Source organism: Podarcis pityusensis (genome assembly GCF_964106645.2).
Source record: "Podarcis pityusensis genome assembly, chromosome: 6".
Taxonomy (NCBI): domain Eukaryota; kingdom Metazoa; phylum Chordata; class Lepidosauria; order Squamata; family Lacertidae; genus Podarcis; species Podarcis pityusensis.
This window is the reverse complement of record NC_138030.1, coordinates 7,138,519-7,156,897: the sequence shown is the minus strand read 5'-3', so window position 1 is coordinate 7,156,897 and position 18,379 is coordinate 7,138,519. Positions and strand designations below refer to the sequence as shown.

The 18,379-nt window shown below is 49.0% G+C and overlaps 1 protein-coding gene across 5 annotated transcripts in view; it reads right to left on the bottom strand.

Moving 5' to 3' along the window:
• Positions 1 to 18,379, bottom strand: part of LOC308479948 (peroxidasin homolog) — a 73,632-nt gene that overhangs the window by 24,642 nt on the left and 30,611 nt on the right. For 4 of the 5 annotated variants that reach the window (XM_081010999.1, XM_081010998.1, XM_081010997.1 and 1 more), the window contains 10 exons: positions 17,408 to 17,479; positions 12,611 to 12,682; positions 11,069 to 11,140; positions 9,748 to 9,917; positions 7,653 to 7,770; positions 6,146 to 6,315; positions 4,407 to 4,679; positions 2,910 to 3,026; positions 1,352 to 1,510; positions 157 to 269 (listed from right to left, as the gene is read on the bottom strand). In XM_081010999.1, the coding sequence (XP_080867125.1) occupies positions 157 to 269; positions 1,352 to 1,510; positions 2,910 to 3,026; positions 4,407 to 4,679; positions 6,146 to 6,315; positions 7,653 to 7,770; positions 9,748 to 9,917; positions 11,069 to 11,140; positions 12,611 to 12,682; positions 17,408 to 17,479 (1,336 nt within the window). Of the gene's footprint in view, positions 1 to 156; positions 270 to 1,351; positions 1,511 to 2,909; positions 3,027 to 4,406; positions 4,680 to 6,145; positions 6,316 to 7,652; positions 7,771 to 8,660; positions 8,801 to 9,747; positions 9,918 to 11,068; positions 11,141 to 12,610; positions 12,683 to 17,407; positions 17,480 to 18,379 lie in introns of those variants that run through there. The other variant, XM_081011001.1, reaches the window with a different exon arrangement.

The following is an 18,379-nucleotide window of genomic DNA, read 5'->3' as shown; positions in this document are numbered from 1 at the left end:
CAAACTACAGTTCCCGGGATCCTCTGGGTGTGTGTGTGCTTGAAATGTGTTTAAAATATATTGTGCGTTTGCAGAAGCAGCAGTGGGTTCCCCATCCAAGGCAGGCAGGCCTCAAGGCAACAGGTGTTCAAAGGGCATCGATTAACACTCAGGTACCTTGGCCCATGTGATGGTGGGCTGTGGATCCCCTTGGGCAGCGCAGGTGATCTCGATGTCTTGTCCAGTCTCCGCCACCATATCTTGCGGGGGGTGAAGGAAGACCGGAATCACTGTTTAGGGCGAAGAGGAAAGAGTCAGGCAGACACCCCAAACTTCTCGGTCAGGAATGTTACAATAATAATAAAATGTTATTTATATCCCACCCTCCCCAGTCAAAGCCGGGCTCAGAGTGGCTAACAACAGAAAAATAATAAAGCATTCTAAAAATCAATTCATTATAAAATCAGATCAAATCAAATTAATGGCAACCATTGAGCTAGAGTTCTGTGAGGATTACCAAAGGAGGAATTCCAAGGTCTCAAATATAAAATACACACATAAGTATATAAACCACGTGTCCGAAATAGTACAGGATTCTCCCAAATTGACCTCAAATATTTCTCCGCAAGGAGGAAGGAAATGGGAAAGCCTCTCCATTGTCTTTTGCTTACCTGTCTTAAGGGCAGATTTGTGTATGAATAGGGTGAGCCTGTGCCCTGGATTCAGGAATTAAAGTATTTACCATCACAAAAGGATGGCCAGGCTGCCCAGGTAAAGCAATGAGTGACCATTATCAGGTATCCTGGCAGACAGTATTTCTGCTGTAGACTGCCTCTTTCTGCGATGTTTGTATGATGTTTCGGGGGGGGGGGGGGTCCTGGGCTACAGGGTGGGCAATTTCAAAAGTCTATATAAGGACTTGCGCACCATTGTTTGGAGTTCTCTCCCTCCAGGTTGTGGGGACCCTGTTGCAACAGTTTAAAAAGATCAGGCTTACTAACCGCTTTGCTTCTCAATATACTCTGGTTTGCCTCTGTTATTTTCTCCTACGGATAGGGGGACCCACTTTAAGGACTCTATATGGATAATAATAATAATAATTTATGATTTATACCCCGCCCATCTGGCTGGGTTTCCCCAGCCACTCTGGGCGGCTTCCAACTGAATATTAAAAACAATACAGCACCAGACATTAAAAACTTCCCTAAACAGGGAAGGTTTGGTTTGGTTTGTTTGGTTTATGGACTCTTGGATACCCCATAAGGGAAAAGGAGCAGTTTTTTCTTATAACAGGAACGACTGGGGAAGAAGCTCAAAGGGCCGCAGGAGGCAAAAGCAATTTGAGGAGCAGAAGATGTACGACCAAACATACCTCGCGGAGTCACCCAGAGCTGCACAGGGGAGCTTCGGACCCCAATGGCGCTGATGGCGTGGCATTCGTACTGGCCTTGGTCGTGAAGAGCCACTCGGACCACCCTCAGGGTGCCCGTGGAGAGGATGCTGTGTCTCCGGTCGCTCGGCAACGGACCACCTAACAACAACGACATGCTGTAAGGCAGCGGCCAAGTTTGGACTGAGTTCTTGTGGACAAGGCTGGCTCCAGTTGGGCGTTCTTGATGAGGTGTGGTGGCAGCCCTGGGAAGATGGGCCAAGCCACATTTTTTATTTCCCACAATGCATCTAGGTGAGGAGCTGGCAGCTGCCAAAGGCTTGGTGCTGGTTCTGAGGAACACTGGGACTGTTTTAAGGCAGTGGTTCCCTGGGAACTGTAGTTTGTTACAGGAGTTGGGAATTGTAGCTCTGCAAGTGGGCCATTACAGTTTGCAGGATTGCCTGGGGGACGTCACATGCTTTAAATGTGCATTGGATGTGCTTTGAATGCATGGTGTAGATCTGGTTATTTATGACCCCTTAAGATGTTAATAATAATAATAATAATAATAATAATAATAATAATAATTTATACCCCACCCATCTGGCTGGGTTTCCCCAGCCACTCTGGGCGGTTCCCAACAGAATATTCATTAAAAAGCGATAAAACATCAAACATGAAAAACTTCCCTGAACAGGCTTGCCTTCAGATGTCTTCTAAAATTCAGAGAGTAGTTTATTTCCTTGACATCTGGTGGGAGGGCGTTCCACAGGGCGGGCGCCACTACCGAGAAGGCCCTCTGCCTGGTTCCCTGTAACTTCACTTCTTGCAGGAAGGGAACTGCCAGAAGGCCCTCAGAGCTGGTCCTCAGTGTCTGGGCTGAGTGATGGGGATGTAGACACTCCTTCAGGTATACTGGGTTGAGGCCGCTTAGGGCTTTGAAGGTCAGCACCAACACTTCGAATTGTGCTCAGAAACGTACTGGGAGCCAATATAGGTCTTTCAGGACTGGCGTTATATGGTCTCGGCGGCCACTCCCAGTCACTCAGAAACGTACCAATTCAAACACACTGGCCTGAGCAGATCTTTAGAAAGGCTGAGTGGGGCACTGCCTTGGCAGGTGAGCATTATGATGGGCACAATTACCTATGCGGTGAGGTTACTCCATACAGTGCTGAAAGAACCCACTTCCTGTTGATCCGCGGGAGAGCAGTTGCCCAGTGATAGCTGCAGTTAGGTCATCTATGTGAATACACCGTTGGCCCAGATTATTAAAAGCTAAAGGCTAAAAGCAGGCAAGCAAAGAGCCTTTGTGGCCTCTCGGTCTTTCAACCTCTGAGGGAGAGTGATAGACCCGACCGACCCAACCTGGACCTCCAGAGGTTTTGGATAGCGACTCCTCATCAGCTCTGTGCTGTCCGGGGCTGAGGGAAGTTGTAATCCAAAACGTCCTGAGGGCACCAAACCGGGGAAGGCTGGTGCTCTGCAAGCATGCTGCATGCTTACAGTTTCTGGAGTCTGCAAATCATTACAGAAGAACAGGGAGAACAAAGAATACCTGCTCTCGTCCAGGCGATGACTGGCAGCGGACGGCCTTCAGCAGAGCAAGGAAAGTCAACGCTTTGACCCTCTGTTACAGTCTGGTCGGTGGGGATGATCAGAAATTTAGGAGTATCTGAGGGAGGGGAGGGAGAACAGAAATCAGGCCTTTCGAGAATGGCAAAAAGATCCCTTTCCACCCAGAACTGGACATTGTCTAACTTGTGGGTTGTCAACCTGGTCCCTACTGCATTTCAGGATTTTAGGTGGGCTGTAAGGGGGTTCTACGGCACAAGCTGAATGCTCCTTCCATCGAGAACTGGTGGGCGGTAAGGAAATTTTACCATCAAGAAAGATGCATTAGTGGGCGGTAGGTATAAAAGGGTTGACTACCCCTGGGACGCGGGTGGCGCTGTGGTCTAAACCACAGAGCCTAGGACTTGCCGATCAGAAGGTCAGCAGTTCGAATCCCTGCGACAGGGTGAGCTCCCGTTGCTCAGTCCCCGCTCCTGCCCACCTAGCAGTTCGAAAGCATGTCAAAGTGCAAGTAGATAAATAGGTACCACTCCGGCGGGAAGGTAAACGGCGTTTCCGTGGGCTGCTCTGGTTCGCCAGAAGCGGCTTAGTCATGCTGGCCACATGACCCGGAAGCTGTATGCCGGCACCCTCGGCCAATAAAGCGAGATGAGCACCGCAACCACAGAGTCGGCCACGACTGGACCTAATGGTTAGGGGTCCCTTTACCTTTACCCCTGGTTTAACCTCTGCAAAAGCATTGTTCAGGCAAATCAGGACAAAACTGCTATACAGGCATCTAGTTGAAGAGAGAATTGTGTGGAGAGTGAGCGGGAGAGATTGCTGAAGAGCAGAAAAAGTGAGCATTTAGATCAGGGGTCAGCAAACTTTTTCAGTAGGGGGCTGGTCCACTGTCCCTCAGACGTTGTGGGGGGGCGGACTATATATTGAAAAATTTTTTATTAAGGAATTCCTATGCCCCACAAATAACCCAAAGATGCATTTTAAATAAAAGGACACATTCCACTCATGTAAAACCACGCTGATTCCCGGACCATCCGCGGACCAGATTTAGAAGGCAATTGGGCCGGATCCGGCCCCCAGGCCTTAGTTTGCCTACCCATGAGTTAGATGCTTTTTAGGCTCCCGATTTATACATTTTTTTCTTATACGCGCAAAGGCCCAGAGCATAACCTCCGCCCAAGCTGGGGGGTGCCTGTCTATTTTGGAAACTTATTTGCATTTGGACACTTCTTAACACATCATAACCAAATTTTGCATGGCGGTCCCTGAGAACAGGGGCAGGTTTTCGTTTTCGTTTGGCTACAAATCAATGCCATTTTGAATCAAGACAGTGGGGTGAAAGTTTCAGAACGGCATGGATTTCAAAAAGGAGGCCCTTCTCACATATGATACTTTTTGTTCCGAGGTAGATCTCCCCGACTTTGGCACAACTTCCCGCCCACCGGTGCCCGGCGGTTACTATGTGTGTCTTGGTCACCTTGCACAATGACGTTGGCCGTGGCTTGGATGGAGCCCTCGCTGTTACTCGCGTTGCAGCTGTACTGCCCTTGGTCCGAGAAGGTGACGTTTTGGATGTACAGCCCCCCGGAGCTGGTGATGGTGAAGCGAGGGTCCTGCGGCAGTGGAGACCCTGAGCTCAGCACCCAGGTGACGCGGGGCAGAGGGTGCCCGGAGACCCCGCATTCCAAAGTGACGCTCTCCCCAATCAGCACTTCTGTGTTTTGGGGCTGGATGACAAAGCTGGGCTTGGCTGAAAGCAAAAGAGAAACGAGGGCTGGGTGCTGTCAGTTGGCTGCTGGTGCTCAGCATTTATCTAGTGCTCAGAATGCGTGTTGTCACAACAGCCCTATAAGGTAAAGGGAGCCCTAACCATTAGGTCCAGTCGCGGACGACTCTGGGGTTGCGGCGCTCATCTCGCTTTAGTGGCCGAGGGAGCCGGCGTACAGCTTCCGGGTCATGTGGCCAGCATGACTAAACCGCTTCTGGCGAACCAGAGCAGCGCATGGAAATGCCATTTACCTTCCCACCAAAGTGGTACCTATTTATCTACTTGCACTTTGTCGTGCTTTTGAATTGCCAGGTTGGCAGGAGCAGGGACCGAGCAACGGCAGCTCACCCTGTTGCGGGGATTCGAACCGCCAACCTGCTGATCAGGAAGCCCTAGGCGCTGTGGTTTAACCCACAGCGCCACCCGCATCTCCCACCTTATAAGGTAGGACAGTCATTATTCTCCCTCTGTTAAAGAAGGGAATGAGAGTGCATGAAGATTGATAGGGGAGTGACAGATTTCTGGACTAGATAGGTAGGCTTTGGGTCTGAACCAGCAGGCTTGTCTTGTGGTCTTAGCGACAAAGAGGTACAGGCCCAATGCAGTCACATAATCATAGAATTGCAGAGTTGGAAGGTATCCCAAAGGTCATTTAGTCCAACCCCCCTGCAATGCAGGAAACTTTCACCCCATATGGGGCTCAAACCCACGACCCTGAGTTTTAAGAGTCTCCTTACCAGCACTTCCACTATTAAAACTGACAGATTCCCATTTTACTTTCCAATACAAAGTATGCGGGGCTTTCACCACAAAGGAATTAAGCCTTGAGCAGTAGTGGGAAAACTGTGACTCTCCCGATCTCCAGCTCCCATCAACCCTGACCGTTGAGCACACTGGCTGCCCACTGATGGGAGTTGGAGTCTAATTCCTGCATTGCAGGGGGTTGGACTAGATGACCCCTGGGTCCCTTCCAACTTTACGATTCTATGACACCTGAAGGGCCACAGGTTCTCTACACCTGACTTATTGCTGATCCACTCTGCACCCGTTGAGAATCACAATTAATGAGAGTGCTTGGTTTATACTAGAAGGATACTGAACCAAATTTTTCCACCATTCATCTCTTAAAATGGAAAGGGACAGCAGTAGATTTCTCTGCATGCAGAAGGTTCTGGAGTTAATCCCTTGGTCGCTGTGGGTTAAACGAGATGAGCGCCGCAACCCCAGAGTCGGTCACGACTAGACCTAATGGTCAGGGGTCCCTTTACCTTTATCTCCAGGTGGGGCTGGAAACATCCCCTGCCTGAAACCCTAGCGAGCTGCTGCCAGCCAGTGCAGTCAGTACTAAGCTTGATGGACCAGTGCGTCCAACTTAGCATAAGGCTGCTTGCTCTCTAACGGATGCAGCGGCAATTCTTAAATTTCAGAGGATCTTAAAAAGCCATTACATGGGTGGCCGTAGTAGCGCAGTACGACTTCCGGGGTCTTTGCTTCTCCAGCGACATTCTTGGCCATGCACTGGTAGACGCCTTTGTCCGACTCCCTGGTATCTTGGATCATTAATGTTCCGTCTTGCAGGAGGTTCAGACGCCCATCATCTTGCATGTCGATCTCATTGCTGAGAAACAGAAAGGAATATTAAACGCTCCGAATCTGGGAACTCCTGGGAGCAGGAAACTGTCAGGTTAGCTCAGCCTAACCAAGAGTCAGCCAGGGGCATCCCTAGATACGCTAACTCAAGAGATAGATATGCACATACCGTATTTTTCGCTCTATAAGATGCACCAGACCATAAGATGCACCTAGTTTTTGGAGGAGGAAAACAAGAAAAAAAATATTCTGAATCCCAGAAGCCAGAACAGCAAGAGGGATTGCTGCGCAGCAAAGGTAACGATCCCTCTTGCTGTTCTGGCTTCTGGGATAGCTGTGCAGCCTGCATTCGCTCCATAAGACGCACACACATTTCCCCTTACTCTTTAGGAGGGAAAAAGTGAGTCTTATAGAGCAAAAAATACGGTAATTGTCTATAAAGCTAGGGACAGGAGTTGCTCAGAAATCAGAACTCTTTGATATTTGGACTCTGATGGAGTCTTTGAAGTAGTCCTAGAATTTTGCGTATAGTGACAGCAGCTGCCTTGCGCTCCTGTCCTGAATATTGCCACCTGCTCTGTTCCTGCATTTGATGTGGAAATGTGGGGAGAGAAGAGTGCGAGGTGGGGGGGGGGATGACTGCCCTTTACCAAGGGCAAGACATCCAGAACTGCCACTGACGTTGGCTGTAATGTCAGGACCCACGTACCTACGGGACCGCCTCTCCCGGTATGCCCCATGGAGGACCTTAAGGTCCACAAATAACAACACTTTGGAGGTCCCAAGTCACAAGGTGGTTAGATTGGTCTCAACTAGGGCCAGTGCCTTTTCAGTACTGGCCCCTACTTGGGGGACATGACATCTTTCCGCAGGGCCTGCAAGAGAAGAGCTGTTCCGCCTGGCCTTTGGTTTGGACTCAGTCTGACCCTTAAGTTTCCCTCCCCTTATGGTTTTGATCTATGGGCTACTATTAAAATGAGGCTGCATTTTAAATTATATTTTAACCCGTATTTTAAATGGCTTTTCTCCCCCCCTCCCCATTATGTTTTTATTGTAATTTTACTGGTGTTAGCCGCCCCGAGCTTGGCTCTGGCCAGGGCGGGCGGGGTATAAATTATTATTATTATTATTATTATTAATTTTTAACTTGGATAACTTGTGCTTGAGCCTTGCTTTCCCCTCCTCCCTCCGCAGCCCTTCTTCCTCGTGTGTCAGATCTTTTCAGATGGTGAGCCCAAAGGCACAATCCCCAAGATTCTCTGAGGGGAGGGTCAGATCAGAGCCAGACTAGTTTATGCCTGTGCTCCTCCTGAGAGAGCACTCTTGCGTTCTGGCTCAGCTGGGTGAAAATCGTGCAAGACTTACTTGTTGTGGAGCCAGATGATCTTGGGCTTGGGGTTACCTTCTGCTCTGCAGATAAAATAGACGGTGTTGCCCAGGGTGACATCTGCGTCTTGTGGCTCGGTTGTGATGCGAGGCCTCTCTGAAAAAGACCGCGACGGGTGCCCCACTTGAGAAGTTGGACTGCCTTGTTCTAGCAGGTCAACTTACTCGCCTTTTCTCTGAATTCAAAAGCCCCAGATCCTGCAGCCTTTCAGCGTAATAATAAATAATAATCATAATTTTTTATTTATACCCCACCCTTCCCGGTTCAGAAAACCAGGCTCAGGGTGGCTAACAACAAATTTAAACCACTTAATTGATGCAACAAAAACAGCATGAAATACAGTATAAAACGTGAATAACAATAAATTCAGAATTCAAAAATCAATTTAGGGGGGAAATCCATCCAATAAACATTAGATGATCACCAGGGCAAGTTGGCTAAGTTAGTCCTATTTGGGCCAGCAAGGAGACCAGGGGAGAATTAGCCGTGGGATCCCAGAGCGGGTAATCTTCATAAAAAGGGGAGGGGGAGGGAAGGAAGGGGAATAAAAGATCAGGCTAAGTTCAAATTGAAAGCCAGGCGGAATAGCTCTGTCTACAGGCCCTGCGGAAGGAAGTTAAATCCTGCAGGGCCTTGGTCTCATGGGTCAGAGCATTCCACCAGGTCGGAGCCATCACTGAGAAGGCCCTGGCCCTAGTGGAGGATAATCTGACTTCCTTAGGGCCCGGGACCTCTAAACTATGATTATTCATGGACCTTAAGGTCCTCTGCGGGGCAGACCAGGAGAGGAGGTCCCGTAAATACGAGGGCCCTAAGCCACAATGTAATTACTCCATCCCCTTGATGGTTTTGGGCTCTTCAAGACGGTGGCATATCTTCTCATCCCCGCAGCTTCCATTTCCTTTCCTTTCCCCCCTCTTTAGCCAGGAATGGACCTAGCAGTTAGGTGATGATATGATACCACCGGTTCCATCACTGCTCTTTACCAGGATGGTGCAAAGGCAAGGTGGTACTGCAGTGTGCCAGCTCCTGGGGGCCGAGCTCTTTCGGGGGGGGGGCAAATATTTGTGGGCTAGGGGCCCCTATGTCCAAAAAGCACAGAGGCGAAGCGTGGAGCTAACTGAAGCATGGCTCCAGAGGCTGGCTCCTTCTCCTCCTCCGTGGAGACGAAGGAGCGCTGAAGCAGCCACCTCCTGGTGATGGTGCCAGGAAGAGGCAAAGGAGCTGTCTGCTCCTGAAGCCTTGCGATGGCCGCATTTGGCTCCGCCCCTGGCTCCTCCCAGTGTCCAGATGTCAGAACATCGGGAGGTAAATGTCATGCGTGAAGTCACACATGGGACATTGTTCCCTCCAGTCGCCCTTGCAAGCTGGTGCCTCTGCTGGGCTGTATGGGTAAACTGGCAGCAGCGCCCTCGGGCCACGTTATGTATTAAATCAAATGATCTGCCAACATCTCTCTCCCTGCCTTGCTTTAGGAAGGACCGGGGTGTGTGTGTCTTTCTTCAGAGTGAGGCATTCTGGGTAGTGAAATATACTCAGAGTCGAGAGTGGATTTCATGCTCTTTATTCAGCTCATAGTGGTGAGGAGGAATGGAAGTTCCCCCAGAATGTCTGCTTTATATACATTATTTACACAATGGGCCCCACCTGATTGGCTAATTCCGGGATTCACCTGTAGGCCAATCAGGTTGCGGATTCACTTCCACCTGGAGCTGGATTGGGTGGCTCCTGTGGACCAATCAGACTGCTGTATTCTGGACCCTATTGTTCTAGGACCAATCAGACTGCTGCATTCTGAATCCTATTGTTCTAGGACCAATCAGACTGCTGCATTCTGAATCCTATTGTTCTAGGACCAATCAGACTGCTGCCTTTTGGTTCCTATTCAATTCAGTACATAACAGGTAGGATGGCCATGAAACACTCCTACAGCACCAAGGTGGTTTGATGCAATGGTTAATGATTCTTCAAAGGGGAAGGTGCAGTTTCAAGTTACGGCAAGGTTATGCGAGGCACTGGATGCCAACGAAATAAACAAAACCAATATTGCGGTGTCCTTGGCAGGGCGCTCACCACAGTTGAATTCTTGGGTGGTCAGGGTGACGATGGAGCGCCCCTGAAGCTCCCTTGGGTTCTCACAGGTAGCTGCCGTCTGGGTGTTGCCCTGCACGGTGAATTTCCTCAGCAATTCTGCCAGCCACATCAGGTCACAATCGCACAGCAAGGCATTGGAGTCCAGCCGCCTGAGGCAAAGAGGTGAAGGAAGAAGAAGTGGGGATCATAATTGGCAGAGACTTCCTGGTAGCCCCAAGGGAATGGTGACTTTGCACTCAAGACCCCCAAACTCTCCCCATATGAACCAACCAGACCCTGCGATCATCAACTGAGACCCTTCTCCATATGACCCTCTCCATGGGCAGAAGTTCTCCCACCATCTCAGGCAGTGCTTTTCTAGCTTGGTGGGCCAAGATCTTTTAAATGAGATATGCTAGTGAAATATACTCGGAACTGAGAGTGGATCTTATGCTCTTTATTCAGCTCATAGCGGTGAGGAGGAATGGAGGTTCCTCCAGAATGTCTGCTTTATATACATTATTTACACAATGGGCCCCACGTGACTGGCTACCGTATTTTTCGCTCTATAAGACGCACCAGACTACAAGACGCACCTAGTTTTTGGAGGAGGAAAACAAGAAAAAAAAATGTTCTGAATCTCAGAAGCCAGAACAGCAAGAGGGATCGCTGCGCAGTGAAAGCAGCAATCCCTCTTGCTGTTCTGGCTTCTGGGATAGCTGTGCAGCCTGCATTCGCTCCATAAGACGCACACACATTTCCCCTTACTTTTTAGGAGGGAAAAAGTGAGTCTTATAGAGCAAAAAATACGGTAATTCTGGGATTCACCTGTAGGCCAATCAGGTTGCGGATTCACTTCCACCTGGAGCTGGATTGGGTGGCTCCTGTGGACCAATCAGACTGCTGCATTCAGGGTCCTATTGTTCTAGGACCAGTCAGACTGCTGCATTCTGAATCCTATTGTTCCAGGACCAATCAGACTGCTGCATTCTGAGTCCTAGTGTTCTAGGACCAATCAGACTGCTGCCTTTTGGATCCTATTCAACTCAGTACATAACAGCTAGGGATGGAAACTTGGACCTTCTGCGATTTGTGACCCCATATTGAAATTGGTTGGGGGCAGGGGCAGGTGCCCAGGGGGATTAGAGGCCCCCACCACCAAAGGGCTGGCTGAACATATTAGCATCTTGCCCACCTACCGACATGGCTCCATGGGTCTCCCCCACTTAGCAAAGCCACACAGCTGCGTCCAGTTGAGACCAGCTTTTTGCCTCCACCCAGAATGATGAATTGTTCTTTGCTGCAGCGATTATCCACTTACAGGCGTTTAAGCGACTCCGGTTGGGTGACAGCGCCCGGCTGGATTCTGGAAATCCGGTTATTGTGCAAGAAGCTGTATGGGGGGAAGTGAAGAGAGTCAGAACGTTAGCCGGGTATTCTTTGAGGCCATCTCCCAAGTGACAGGCAGAGACTGTCCCTGGGTGAAGTTTTAACACACCTAGGCGTGCTCTTTTCAAGCACCCCTCTCACTGGACCAAGCTAGGCATGATGTTAATGTTAGGAATACATTCTTCACGAAACAGATAAGGTTCCTTTAAGTTTAAAAAGCGTTCCAGAAGTTCCTTCAATGTGTGGGAGGGGCACTCCATGCTTAATTGGTGTCAGCTGGAGATGCAATTAAAAGGAGGAAGATGAGTTTGCAATTTGAGGCACGAGGAGAGCACACATACGCTGTTAATATGCATGCTTACAGCTAGTTTGGATGTATGGTAAAGTGTGCTGCTGATACTATGAGTTTGTGATATCAGGACTGTTTATTACTAGACTGAAAGTACAGTTGTACCTCGGGTTAAGTACTTAATTTGTTCCGAAGGTCCGTTCTTAACCTGAAACTGTTCTTAACGTGAAGCACCACTTTAGCTAATGTGGCCTCCTGCTGCTGCTGTGCCGCTGGAGCACGATTTCTGTTCTCATCCTGAAGCAAAGTTCTTAACCCGAGGTACTATTTCTGGGTTAGTGGAGTCTGTAACCTGAAGCGTATGTAACCCGAGGTACTGTATACCGTGCCAAAGAGAGGAAGAAGGACTGTATAGTTTGTAGATAGTAGTAACTGAAATGCCAAATGCTTGCACAAAGTACAATGGTACCTCAGGTTAAGAACTTAATTCGTTCTGGAGGTCTGTTCTTAACCTGAAACTGTTCTTAACCTGAGGTACCACTTTAGCTAATGGGGCCTCCCACTGCCGCCGCACTGCCACCGTGTGATTTCTGTTCTCATCCTGAAGCAAAGTTCTTAACCCGAAGTACTATTTCTGAGTTAGCGGAGTCTGTAACCTGAAGCGTCTGTAACCTGAAGCGTATGTAAGCTGAGGTACCACTGTATACCATGCCAAAGAGAGGAAGGAGGACTGTATAGTTTGTAGATAGTAGTAACTGAAATGCCAAATGCTTGCACAAAGTACAGTGGTACCTCGGGTAAAGAACTTAATTCGTTCCAGAGGTCCGTTCTTAACCTGAAACTGTTCTTAACCTGAAGCACCACTTTAGCTAATGGGGCCTCCTGCTGCTGCCGCGCCACCAGAGCACGATTTCTGTTCTCATCCTGAAGCAAAGTTCTTAACCCGAAGTACTATTTCTGGGTTAGCGGAGTCTGTAACCTGAAGCGTCTGTAACCTGAGGTGCCACTGTAATTCTTGACTGTGCATTTGAGTATGACTACAGTTTTTGTTGTCTGCCGCCAGGGAAACTCTGCTAGACCCTTTGGGAAGCTGTTATGGTCAGTAACCTCTAATTGCACAAACCACAAATTGACTAGCACGAATGTCACACATACAAACCGCTTGGTGATTTTCTGACGACTTACAGCCTTTCCAGTTTGGGCAGGTCGCTAAACGTCTCTGGCTCCAAGGTTTCAAGGTTGTTAAAATGCAGGTAACTGGGGTGAAGAAGAAAACAGAACATATGGAACAGATCATTAATTCCCAGAGTGCATGTGGGATCATCCTAGCTTGCCACAAGTAAAGCAGGGGTTGCGAGCCAGGATAGAACAGAGGAGCCCCAGATTCACTCAACACATTTGATGCATTGCAATTCCATGCAATGCGCCGAGTGCATTATGCCTGCATGCAACTGACTGTTTATGCAACCTGAAAAACTACAAAACCCATTATGCCGTGCAACTATGGATGAGGCATGCTTTCATGCAAACATCTGGGAAGCTGTGACTTAAACAAATAACTATGAATATATTATTATTACTTAAATTTATTGGTCGCTTTTAAAACAAAGTAACTCAAAGCGACTTAAAATATATAAGCAAATACATACAAAGGAACTGACATAAAAGGGGGGGGGGCTACAAAGGAAAATATAAAAGACATTCTATTTTTAAAAAGGCAGGATTAAAACATGCCACTAACTCGAGGACATAGATAATTAAGAGCCAAAGGCCCAGCGGAAAATGAATGTTTGTGGCCGGTGTGAAAAACAATGCAATGATGGTGTAAAAATAATTGTATAAATGACTTTCAGTGCTATGGGTAAATGGGTTCCTCTCTGGCGAAAGGGGACCAGGAATGCAAAATATTCCTGCATGATGACCCTGTAGCAGACCTGAACTCAAATGGACCACCAATCCATCAGTCTGCTCAATGCTTTACAAGACAGTTTCGAATTTTGACGGAAAGGATGGGGAAAGGGCCATAACATTTGAACAACAACCTGTTTCAAAGGGTCAAAGCAGAGGGGCTCCTCGTTCCTTTGAACTGTTCTATCTATAATCGACAACTGCTGTGACACGTGTAGAGCCAGAAGCGCGACTCTCTAAAAAATGGTATATTTAGAAAGTTTTATGAAAACATAAAGAGCCACTCCTTGCGGCAAAGGCTGATTCCACAGACTCTTGAGATTATTCTCAAGAAAACTACAAGCGGCTCGTTGAGGGCGCAGAAGTGCTGGACCGTTCCTTCCTAATACATCATCTACAAAGCCGTTGATTATATTTGCTAGCGAGAGATTAGATCTTGGCCACAGTGCTGCACATGAGATCATTTGTGAAGGAGCACATACTTTCCTACATCTCCCCCATGACTCTTTATTTTGTCTATCTAGCGTGCCTTGCGAGACATTTATGGTCAGGGACTACGTCATCTCAACAGGACTGGGTTGTTTTTTTACAAAGCAAATATTTTTGGAGCTGTTGTGTCATCTCAGAGTTGTTGGGGTTTTTCTAACTCAAAGAATTATTATCCGGAGATCACCCCATCTGCCCCCAACCTGGTGCCCTCCAGATGTTGGACTACAACTCCCAGCAGCCCAGAGGCCAGGGAGGATGGGGGTTGTAGTCCCACCAGATGTGGAAGACACTAGGTTGGGGACAGCTAGGGCTCTGACTTCCTGAATACCAGTGAACTTCTCCCACATTGCAGGCAAAGGCATCTGTGCTTAAAATAAGTCAGAAAGCCCAAGGTGAAGGGTTCATCTCTCTGCTGTGATGTGTGAGCTCAGCAAAGTGTCAGGGACTGGGCTGGACGCAGAGGAGAGGTGGGAGGCACCAGCCGGGGACCCCCGCCAAGGGAACCCCCAGAGGAAGAAGGCTCAGAGCCAGGGGATTGGTGGTGGGGCATTGGGGAGAGGTCAGAGGGGAAAGATGGGTGGGAGGAGGTGATGGATCCCAAAGGGGCAACAGGGTTTTGTGAGCAGGAAGAGCCTGTGACAGGAAGCAGTGCAGACACAGAGGCTGAAGCAGAGGAAGGAGGTCAAGAGACTGCAGAAGAATCTAAGGCAGCCTTTCTCAACCTGTGGGTCCCCAGATGTTGTTGAACTACAACTCCCATCACCCCTAACTAGCAAGACCAGACCTCAGGGTTGATGGGATTTGTAGTCCAACAACATCTGGGGACCCACAGGTTGAGAACCACTGATCTAAGGCGTCTGCCTCTCCTGCTGCGACAAGCACGCCTTAGCCCGGGGCGGAGCTTCATGATGCGTGTCCCAGGGGTGTGGTGCCCAGCGAGGGGGGACCCCCAGCCGCAATGGCACCCCACCAGGATCGTGGTGCCGGGGGCAGTGCGCTCCCCCGCCCTTTCTTCCTCTGCCAGTGCCCTTCTCACCGGTCTCCAAGAACGCACAGAGTGATGAGAATAGCAGAGGTGTGCAGATGCAATTTGCTTGGGAAACATCCGGCAGAGGAGCCGCCTTAGAAAGGGTGGAAGGCAAGGACCTTCAGACCTGGGATTTGCCCCTGAAGGGAAAGACCACTGAGTTGTATGTTTGTTACCTTGAATAAAGAGTGAACTTCACTGACAACGGAGATCTGCTTCTTTTATCGTTGGCCTGTGTTTGGCTCCAACTCTGACACAAAACATGGCTGGCTGAGGAGGGGTGTGCATAAGACATGGGTAGGCAAACTAAGGCCCAGGGGCCGGATCCGGCCCAATCGCCTTCTAAATCTGGCCCGCGGGCGGTCCAGGAATCAGCGTGTTTTTACATGAGTAGAATGGGTCCTTTTATTTAAAATGGATCTCTGGGCTATTTGTGGGGCACAGGAATTCGTTCATTTCTTTTTTCAATATTTAGTCTGGCCCCCCACAAGGTCTGAGGGACAGTGGACTGCCCCCCTGATGAAAAAGTTTGCTGACCCCTGATGTAAGAGAAACCTAAGAGGCTGCCATATACCGTACTTGTTACGATATAGAAGCAATGCGGCCGCGAGCTGGTAGCTTGAAAGCAAAACATAATGGGATGTTGGGACTGTTCCGTGGGAAACAGAGGGACAGTCAATTCACAGTGCAGAGGGCACCGGAATTAGCTCAGAGTGTAATATGAGCTGTACAGGAAGTACAGGTGGAGTTTGTCTCTCGACTGCTGAAGCTTGAAGAGAGCAGTCATGATTTTTGTAACGCTGCAAAGACAGAAATAAAGGAATGTAAATACGTTTCTGTCTATCTCTCTCCCCTGCCCGGGGGGGGGGGCAGGAAAGAGGGGGTGTGTTCTTCTCACTCTGAGAAGGATCGCCTATCGCGACCTAGCCTGGATCCTGCCGGGAATGCAGACAGGGAGGTCAACAGGAGATCAAGCCGGGTGCCTGGAGAGTGGCCAGTTTCTCCTGATAAAGGCTTGATTCCCAACAATACTATGTCCAGTCATTGGTATGTCTAGCTCAGTGGTTTTCAACCCGAGTGCTGTGGCACCCTGGGGTGCCTTGAATGATGGTCAGGGGTGCCGTGGGCAACACTGGCCTCTGTCCCTCTTTCCTTCCCTCCCTCTTCTGATGCCCTCTTGCATCTCTGCCTCCCAAAGGCTTGCACAGCTGTTTATTGCAGCAGCCCTGACTATAAGCTCCGCAGGCGAATGGTGCCTCTGGGGGGCACCTTTCTTGGGGGTGAGGGCAGCTGAGAGACTAGGGTGGCAGCAGTGGAAGACTCCCAAGGAAAGGGGGAAGGAGGCTGAGGAACACTCCACAAGGGAGGGTGTTTGAAAAAGGGTGAAAGGCTGCCAGCTCTGCAGGCAAGGGGTGACATAGCTGGGTTCCTCAGGCCCACAGGGGAGCCATGGAAAGAATGTAGTTGGTCAAGGGAGCCGTGGACTCAAAAAGGTCGAAAACCTCTGGTCCAGCTCAATATTGACTGGCAGTAGTTCTCTTGGGCATCAAGTAGAGGCCTCTTTAGTTGAGATTCCTGCATTGCAGGGGGTTGGATAGATGACCCTTAGGGCCCCTTAAAGTAAAGGTAAAGGGACCCCTGACCATTAGGTCCAGTCATGGCTGACTCTGGGGTTGTTGCGGTGCTCATCTCGCTTTTTTGGCGGAGGGAGCCGGAGTACAGCTTCCAGGTCATGTGGCCAGCATGACTAAGCCGCTTCTGGCGAACCAGAGCAGCGCACGGAAACGCCTTTTACCTTCCCACCAGAGTGGTACCTATTTATCTACTTGCACTTTGACGTGCTTTCAAACTGCTAGGTTGGCAGGAGCAGGGACTGAGCAACGGGAGCTCACCCCGTCGTGAGGATTCGAACCGCCAATCTTCTGATCAGCAAGTCCTAGGCTCTGTGGTTTAACCCACAGCGCCACCTGCATCCCATAGGGTCCCTTACAACTCTACAATTATATTATTCTAGATCTTCCCCAGAAGATCCTCACAGACAGGTGGCAACTGGGTTGTCAATTGGCCAGAATGTTATAGCAAATGGTTCAGACCTCTCTTGCAGTTGTGCTTTGAATGGCCATTTGCAAAGCAGAAATTAGCAAGCGATGCTTTTCGTGATAAGGAGATCATCTTTAGGAGTTGCCCAACCAGTGCTCTGCAGCAATCTACTTCTGAAATCATCATTCTCGAGTTACGTGGATTAACATGAGTGACAGAAAGCTCAACACCAAAGCTTAAAAAGCAGGAGATGTTTAAACGTAGCTCTGTCACCAGGATAACTAGAAATGTTTGCAAGCTGCCTTGAGTCGGCGCTGCCCAGAAAAGCAGCCTAGGAATACCTAAGAGTAAATAAATAAAAACATATTACTTTTATTTCATTTTTCAATCAAAGCTCAGTTTCTCAGGACTCTAAGGAGTGCTTGCAGATGGTGTCTCAGGGGGCTGGCAGGAATCCAGAGGCGAAATTCCATCCCTCGTCTCCATGCAATTTCCAACACAAACCTCGGCCAACTTACAGCTGTTCCAGGGAAGAAAGGCCCTTGAATGCATGCTGCTGGATGCTCTGTATTTCATTCTTGTAAAGGTAGCTTGCAAAGAGAGGGAGAGCGGAAAAGGAGAATAAAATTACATTGGTTGAGAAAAGCTTTCTGGCTGGCTAACAGGAGGGCTGCATTGGATTCAACAGCCTAAAATCATATTATTACAATGCACTCTATGTGGGGTGGCCCTTGGAGACGACTCAAAAACTCCAGTTGGTCCAAAATGCAGCAGCCAGACTGCTGGCTGGCATCCCATTGAGACCACACGTAACCCATGTTTTAAAACAACTGCTCTGGTTGCCAGTTTGTTTCAGGGCCCAATTCAATCTGCTCACACTATTGCTTAAAGCCCTAAATGACTCAAGCCCCAAATACCTGAGAGACCCTACTGAGTCATGAGATCAACAGAGGATGCCCTCTTGGTAGTTCCTCTGCCCTCAAAGCCTCGGGGCACTGTGTATCGGCGTTGCCTGGGAGAGGGCCTTTTCGGTGGTGGCCCCAAAATGTGAAAGCCCCTACCCACAGAGGTGCGTTTGGCACCGTCATTATACAGCTTTCAGATAATTCTGGAGATGCACCACTTTACCCTGGCTTTTGACACTCGGGGCGGATGTTTTGAGGACCTCCCTTATTTTTATGGTGGTAAGTTGTTTTGAATGGTTTTAATTGTCGTGTTTCAATGCTGCAACCTGCCCTGCGACTGTAGGGTGAATGGCAGGCAATAGGTAAATAAATAACAAAACAGAGGTAACTATCGGCTGGCCTGGATGAAGAAGAAGAAGAAGAGTTTGGATTTGATATCCCGCTTTATCACTACCCGAAGGTGTCTCAAAGCGGCTAACATTCTCCTTTCCCTTTTTCCCCCACAACAAACACTCTGTGAGGTGAGTGGGGCTGAGAGACTTCAAAGAAGTGTGATTGGCCCAAGGTCACCCAGCAGCTGCATGT